The sequence below is a fragment of the Myiozetetes cayanensis genome, unplaced genomic scaffold, assembly GCF_022539395.1.
Source record: "Myiozetetes cayanensis isolate MyiCay16 unplaced genomic scaffold, myiCay2020 scf28, whole genome shotgun sequence".
NCBI lineage: Eukaryota > Metazoa > Chordata > Aves > Passeriformes > Tyrannidae > Myiozetetes > Myiozetetes cayanensis.
The window spans coordinates 7,147,436-7,155,221 of NW_026087499.1; the positions used below are offsets into that span (position 1 = coordinate 7,147,436).

General features: G+C 56.2%; 1 protein-coding gene across 1 annotated transcript; it reads right to left on the minus strand.

Moving 5' to 3' along the window:
* Positions 1-460: 460 nt before the first annotated feature.
* On the minus strand, positions 461-6,130 carry DDOST (dolichyl-diphosphooligosaccharide--protein glycosyltransferase non-catalytic subunit). The gene is made up of 11 exons (XM_050322669.1): positions 5,986-6,130; positions 4,622-4,732; positions 4,289-4,375; positions 3,888-3,991; positions 2,991-3,085; positions 2,574-2,667; positions 1,993-2,141; positions 1,580-1,727; positions 1,332-1,452; positions 1,016-1,122; positions 461-934 (listed from the first exon to the last, which is right to left on the minus strand). Exons 1-11 carry the CDS (start codon positions 6,122-6,124, stop codon positions 785-787), a joined length of 1,305 nt encoding a protein of 434 aa, XP_050178626.1. The 5' UTR covers positions 6,125-6,130; the 3' UTR covers positions 461-784.
* Positions 6,131-7,786: the final 1,656 nt, after the last annotated feature.

Sequence of the window (7,786 nt, forward strand, 5' to 3'; positions counted from 1 at the left end):
GTGCCCAGGGGGTTCCTGTGTCCCTGGGTGTCCCTGTGCTCCCTGGCAGTTCCTGTCCCCCTGGGGATCATGGTGTCCCTCGGGGTCCCCATGTCCCTGTGGTGGTCCCTGTGCCCCGGGGTGTCCCAGGCCCTCAGTGAACCTTTACAGGTGTCCCTGAACCCACCTGTTTGCTTTTTGGGGCACAGGGTGGCTTCTGGGGTGCCCTGTCCTCCTCAGTGTGCCTTTGGTGACACCTCAGAGCCTCTGTTGTGCTTTCTGGGGTGCCCCAAGCTCCCCTGTGCACCCCACACTCTCCTTTTTGCCTTTCAGCATTCACCAACCTCGGCACCATCCGACTGTTCCCTCTCAGCCCACCCTGGGGAACACCTGGAGCAGGTGAGGGTGATGTAGGGACACATCCCTCAGGTCTGGGGACACATCCCAACGCCCTATGCCATGAATTCACTCCCATGCAGGGTGAGAGGAATGAGACTTTATTTTGAACAGGGAATTGATCTCCAATCCCAATCATTCCAACCAACTCCAGTCCAAACCATTCCCTGGCAGAGCGAGACAAACATCACGACTCCTCAGTGAACACCAGAGGCATCCTGGTCCTGGGTTTGCAAGACACTTCAGCAATGGACCCCCCCAAATTTAATTGTCATTCCTATAAATTCCCCCGGGTGTCAAAATAAAAAGACCAGACGCGGTCCCGCAGCACATCCAGCACCCACGGCCACACGGCGGCTCCGAGCACTGCTCGGCCCCAGGAGAAGCTCCTCCTCCTCCCACAGGGAGCTCAGTCGGATTTCTCCTTCTCCTTCATGTGCAGGAAGACGAAGCTGAACATGAAGAGCCCGACCATCATGGAGAAGGCGCCGGCGTAGTAGGGATAGGCCGAGGGGATGAAGCGCTCATACTGCGTGTGCTGCAGGGGCCGCACAGACACCTGCCGGGACACAGGGGGCGGCCTTGGAGCGGGAAGCCTTTCCTCCTGGGAAAGGGTGGGATTGGCTCCCGCCACACTCACCTGTGTGGAGGAGTAGAGGTGGGTGTAGCCCAGGCGGTTGTAATCCACCTTGAACTGGAACACGCCGTACACGTCCGGCAGCTTGAACTGCACACTGTACTTGCCACCTGGGGGCGAGACAGGGGTGACACTGGGGTGACACCAGAAACTGGGGACGGTGAGGACACCCCCAGTGTGGGGCTGGGGTGATGACGGGGACTACCACTCCTCCTGAGGGGGACCCACCACTCCTCTTATGGGAGATCAACTGCTCCTTGTGAGGGGCACCCACCACTCGTCCTGAGGGGACCCCACCCCTCCTGTGAGGGGCACCCACCGTTCCTCTTGAGGAAGGTCCTCACGAAGGGGTCGATGCGCACGAACTCCAGCTGGATGTCGTCGCCGTCGAAGGGCACCCACCTGCCGTCAGCGAGCTTCTCGATCACGATGCTGTACTCCTGGCACACACCAACGAGCGGCGCCTGAGAACGGACCTCGACCCACTCGGGGCTCAAATGTCCCCAGACGCCTCTCCCGAGGCGCCTCCCGCGTGCCTGCCCGCCCGGGCCAGCCCGGGCCCCTCACCACGAGGTCGGTGACGGTGTAGGCGTTGGGCGGCGCGAGCTCCCCGACACGGTGGTGGGACACGGCCCCCACGCGCAGAACCCCCTCCTCCTTGAACACCCAGCGGGACAAGGCCACAGCCAGCTCGTAGTTACCCGTCTGCGAGTACCTGCGGAGCAAGGGAGGCTGAGACGGCTGGGAAAACACCCCCTGCTGAAACCAAACTGGGAATAAATGGGAAATGAACAAAACCCGAGCCAGGGTTAATGGAGGGAATCGCTTCCCAAAGCACATTCTTCCATAAGGCCCCAATTTACTTCGAGCTTTCTGCTCTTTCCCAAAACATAACCATTTGTCGCCTGTTTCCCAGGACTTCTGCCATCAAACCACTCCCCAGACATTCCCCAGGCAGGGACCCCAGGAAGCCAAGGCACCTCTTGGAGCCGGGAGTGGCCTTCTGCACGGCGGAGTTGAAGAAGGCGTCGCTGAAGAAGTCCAGGGAGCCGCTGAACACGACGCGGGCGTTGTTCCGCGCCTGCAGCCCCGCGATCAGCAGTGTGTTCTTCCCCACGGCGTGAGGGTACTGCGGGGCAACCGGGGGGGAACAGGGTTCAGCCACTTCGGGGATGGGTACAGAGGAGTTTGCTGGGGGGTGGGACAGTCTGGCTGTAGCAGCACAGGCTGCAGTTAAGGAGAAACCAAGTGGATCAGAATAAGCAGGAATGGGATTCAGATTCCCTCTGTGGCTGGGATGGGACCAGGAGAGACGCTTTGATCTCAGCTGGCCTTTCCTCTGAAGCACGGAGGACACGAGTCCCTCACACTGAACACCTCCCACCAGCAGGAAGCACAGAGGAAGATCCCCAGGGCAACACTGGGAAGCAGCCAACAGCTGACAGCCTGTCCCTTCCCAAATCAATTAGGAGATCCAGGATTTTCCCAAGGTGCAGAAATTTGGGGGGGATTTAATTGTGGAAGTAGAGCTCAAAAGAGGAGGGAAAGCGAGGGAGCATACCTGAGTGATGGGCTTATCCGGGAAGAAGGAGTAAGAGGTGGAGGAGCCAGTCAGGATATCCAGCACCAGCGGATTGTCGGGATCAGCCACCATCCTGGCAGGGAAAGCCACGGTGAGCAGGACGAAGACCACCAGGACCCCCCACCCAGAGGAGTGTACGGCCATCTGCTCAACCCCACAGACCTCCTCGCCCTTTGGCTGGGCCAAGAAACTAAGGATTTCCTCAAGATCTGTGCTCAAACTCCACTAACTTGTTAGGAGCCATTCCTAGGTACACCACTAAACTCCTTTGGAGAGCTGCCTTCCATTTTTGTTTGAAATCAAGAGAAATTTCTTATGCTCACACGAGGATTCATAGCAACACCACCGGTTTAATTCCACTCCCCCAAGGACTCCCAACCCCCCAGTCCTGCTCACCCAACTCCTCGGAACAGGATGGGGTTCAGAGCTGCCTTCCCCACAATGGTGGGGGCCTTCAGGAGATTCTCTGTGTCCGCCACGATCAGAGTGTGCTGGGAAAACAAGGGAGGATGGCATGAGGTGTGTCAGGGTCTGATGACAGGCAACAGCCTCTCAATTAAAAGTTAAATTTATTCTTACAGTCACAGCTGTCAGATGAATGTTGCAGTTAATTAAAAAGCAAAAACCCAGCATTTTTAATTATGATCAAATTAAATTAATACTGATCCTCGAGGAAATAAAAACTGCTTTTTGGTAAAGGGAGCAATACCCACAGTGCTTTACTTCCCTGTATTCAGCAACTTTCATCCTTAAACCAGGATGATAAATCCTTAAATCAGGATCCTTAAATCCACATACTGCTTCAGTAGTTTAATTTAAATAAAAATTAGCAAAATATATTTAGCTCAGACCTCAATATAGACTTTGGTTTTAAACTGCTGGATGACACGAAAAAAACTGTAGAAATGTGGGTGTTCCTGTACTCATCTGAAAATCTCTGAAAATCCTTATATTGATATGAGAATCTTGATGTGAAAATTCAGGGCTGAAGATTCTGCCTTCCCACATCTGAAGTGTCCCACTCAGGGTTTGGCACACCTCACCCAAAGGTGAAATTTCCCCCCCCCCCCAAAACTTTAGAGGGGTCCAGAACCAGTGTTAGTCACAGTGTCACTGGAACTACAATCTGAAGGATCTGAAAGCTGCAGCACTGAGGATTTACCACTTTCCTGGGAGGAAGGTAGGAAAGTAGAAAAGGGATGAAGAAAAAAGGGAGAACGAGGGCAGAGGATTTATCCCTAAGCCTTTATGCTTCAGATAAAGCTGCCCCAAAGGTGCAGGCAAACCATTTACCTGTCCAGGGTCGGATATATCATAGTTGTGATGGTCAATCACTGCTGTCCTCTCCTCGTCAAACTCGATCCCACACTCGCTGCCCAGCTCCCTCAGTGGGTCACCTGCAGGGACACAACAGATTCTCCATCAACATGGCACAGAAACATCACAGAAAAAGCCAGTTTAGCTTTAAATCCATGTGTTCAGTGCTCTACAAGCCAAACCCCCAGGAGCAAAACGACCTCCCCAGTTAAACTCCCCCTGAACGTGTCACTCAAGGCATTTATCACCCACCTCCCTCCAGAACAAACCTTGAGGTGCATGACAAGGAATGAGAAACTGGGCTTTCACACAGTTTCTGCTGCAGGAACTCGGGTGGCTGCCACGAATTCCTCCTCCCCAGGAGCATCTGCACTTACCGATGTCTGAGCTGGCGGCCACGAGGACGCTGCCGCCGCCGTCGATGAACGCCGTGATGGTCTCCACATTGATGTTCCCACCAAAATCTGAGGGAAGATTTCATGACTAGTGTTCAGAAATAACCCCCTGGCAGAGCCAAACCACGGCAAATCACCGAATCACCCCTCCCATGGCTGGAAGAACCAGCAATAAAGGCCTGGATGCAGCCGCAGTTTGCTACCGGCTACGTTGAAAGTGTCGCATTTAATTACAACTCACAAAACAGCTGGAAATTGCCTTCCAAAAATGCCACCAAGCTCCAGAGCAGTGGAGCTTTCCCCTCCTGCACTTACCTTCTATGGATGGGGAGAAGATGATGAGGTTGTCGTACAGGAACTCCCCGTACTTGATGAGGGACAGGCCGGCGTCGTCCGCGGTGCGGAAGGTGAGGTCGAAGCCCCTGTCTGCAGCACGGCACAGAGGGGACAGCTTGTCCATGGAAACCCACACACGGAGCAGCAAAGCACCAGCAGCCCCCCGAGGTTTGTTCCCCCAGTAAACAGAGGTGTTCTGGAAAAACTGGCTTAGGGGCTTTCTGGGAGCAGCACTTGGGGTTCCCCTACAAACCCCTGATGTTGAAGGATGGTGTCACCCATCAAACGGGGACCAGACCTGCAGAGGATCCAAAACACAGGGAAAACTAGGGAAACAACCCCCATCTCCTTCCTCAGTCACACCAGGGGACAACAAACATCTCCATCTCCCTCAGGAACCCCAATCTCCTCCCTCACTCTGACCAGGGGACCCCAAACACCCCCATGTCCCCCAGGGAACTCCCATCTCTTCCCTCAGCACAACAGAGGGTCTCCAGTCTGCTCCCTCTGCCTGACCAGGGGATCCAACCATCCCCCCTCACCCCCACTGAACCCAAATCTCCTCCCTCTGGCCTCTGCTGGGTCCCCATCACCTCCCTCATCCTGACCAGGGGACCCCGATCTTCTCCTTCATTCTGAGCAGGGGAAGCCAAACAATCCCCTCTCCCTCAGGGAACCCCAATCTCCTCCCTGTGCATGGCCTAGGAGACCCCAGTCTGCCCCCTCAGCCCAGCACAGGATCCCCAGTCAGCCCCCTCAGCACAGACAGTGGACCCTAAACACACAACCCTCCCCACGGGACCCCCATTTCCTCCCCCATTCTGATCAGGGGAGCCCAAACACCCCCCTTTCCACCAAAGGACACCCCTCTCCTCCCTCAGGCTGGCCAAGGGATCCCAATCTCCTCCCCTATTCTGATCAGGGGACCCCAAACACCCCCTTTTCCCTCAGGTAAACCCAACCTCCTACCCAGACACCCCCTTTTCCCTCAGGTAAACCCAACCTCACCCTTCACAGTGACCAGGGCACCCCAAACACCCCCTTTTCCCCTCAGGCAACCCCAACCTCACCCCTCACAGTGGCCGGAGCATCCCAAACACCCCCTTTTCCCCTCAGGTAACTCCACCCTCCCCTCTCCCCCATCCTGACCCAACCACCCCCTTTTCCCTCCGATAACCCCAAATCTCAGTAAGCAGAGTGACCAGGACACCCCAAACACCCCCTTTTCCCCTCAGGCAACCCCAACCTCACCCCTCACAGTGGCCGGGGCATCCCAAACACCCCCTTTTTCCCTCAGGTAACCCCTCCCCTATCCTGACCCCCAAACACCCCCTGCCCCGTACCCGCGAGGCTGCGGAAGAACATGGAGTGCGTGTCGCGGAGGTTCCCGTTCTCCAGCAGCACCAGCGTGCGGGGTCCCCCCTCAGCGCCCGCCGCCAGCCCCGCCAGGAGCCCCCACACCCACAGCGCGGCCGCCGCCATCTTGGACCCCGGCACGGGCGGGAAGCGGCGCCCTCAGAGGCCGGCAGCCAATCGGCGACGGCGCCGCGCGGCCTCCAGCCAATCAGCGCCCGACAGCTCCGCTTTGTCGCGACAGCGCTGTCGCGACTCGGCGCGGCCGCCGACGCCGCGGAGGGTGAGGGGGCGGCGGCGGCGGTCGCCGCCGCCGCCGCCCCCTCACCCTCCGCGGCGTCGGAGGCCGCGGTGGCCTGGCCCGCTCACACCCCCGATGGGCTCGGAGTTGTTGTCTGTGCTGACCCAGGAGCTGCTGGCAGAGCGTCAGGTCTCGCTCCTGGGAGCTCCTGGTGCTCAGGGGATCCATCTTTTCCAGCTGAAACTCCCACTGTAGGTGGATCTCGGTCTCATCAGGCTGGAGCTGGGACACAAAACAAGTCGTTGGGATTGTAGTGGACAGACCCAGACTCACTGAGAGCACAAGGGTCTGAGAGCAGAGGCGTGAAAAGATACCCTGAAGAGCTGCAATATTTGGCAAGATTTCTGATTCAGTTAAAAATTAGGTGAGATTTGCCTGGAGAGGTTATTCCACGTCATAATGGTTGCTCCATGTCTTAATGAAAGATTTCTCGTGTTTCTCCACAGTGCCAAGTTTTGAGCAGAGCTGAAGTCAACCTTTACTAATGTGGTTTGTGTCCCCTGGTAACGAACTCTTGGGAGTTCCTAATTTCAGTTAAAAAGGTGCAATATTTCTGAATTCCCAAATTCAACTCCTTCACGTGCAGATTTGGGACTGTACACACCAATGTCAATTTTTTTGAAGCTCCTCAAATTTTTTTTTTAAGTTCTGCCTCAAAAAATCAGAGCAAAACTGATTTTCAAGTGTTTCGAAAACGAAGATTCTAAATGTAAAATTTAAGAGGATTACTGTTATATATTTTATTCTTTTCCCCCAGAAATTACCTGGGGTGCTCAGAAGTGGCAGGAGCTGCAGCAGATCCGTAGGTCAGTAGAGGGAGTTGCATCCCCTCCCATCCCAGCACTTCCTCCTCCAGCCACGGGCTGCACCAAGCCCAGCCTTTAGAACAGGTGAGGTTTGGGGTTTCAACAGCTTCATTTCCCACCCTAAAGGTTGCTGCGTCTGGGATTTAAAAAAAAACCAAAACAACTCACACAAACAACGTGGTGTGTGAAATACATGACAGAGTCATTCCCTAAACCTACTGCCCCAAACGCCTCTGCTGCTGCGTGGAAAAGGCTCTGGGGGTGCTGTGGCAGCAGCTGAACACGAGCCCAGGTGTGCCCAGGTGGGCAAAGGGCCGAGGACACCTGGCTGGGACCAGCACTGCTCTGTCCCTGTGCTGGGCACGGCCCGGGCACCTCCAGCCCCGGGGGCACCGCTGGGACCCTCCAGACAAGGAGGGGCTGGAGCGTGTGCAGGGAAGGGAACGGAGCTGGGAAGGGGCTGGAGCAGCAGGAGCGGCTGAGGGAGCTGGGGGGGCTCAGCCTGGAGAAAAGGAGGCTCAGGGGGGACCTTCTGGCTCTGCAATCCCTGACAGGAGGGGGGAGCCTGGGGGGGTCGGGCTCTGCTCCCAGGGAACAGGGACAGGAGGAGAGGGAACGACCTCCAGCTGTGCCAGGGGAGGGGCAGGTTGGACATCAGCAGGAATTTCTCACTGGAAAGGGTGG

What these genes read in the sequence shown, in the direction of transcription:
- DDOST (XM_050322669.1), bottom strand. Translation starts at nt 6,124, where the DNA reads ATGGCGGCGGCCGCGCTGTGGGTGTGGGGGCTCCTGGCGGGGCTGGCG. An exon ending in ACACCGTCACCGACCTCGTG is followed by an intron (nt 1,453 to 1,579) that starts GTGAGGGGCCCG and finishes GGTGTGTGCCAG; the next exon opens with GAGTACAGCATCGTGATCGA. An exon ending in ACCTCTACTCCTCCACACAG is followed by an intron (nt 935 to 1,015) that starts GTGAGTGTGGCG and finishes GTGTCCCGGCAG; the next exon opens with GTGTCTGTGCGGCCCCTGCA.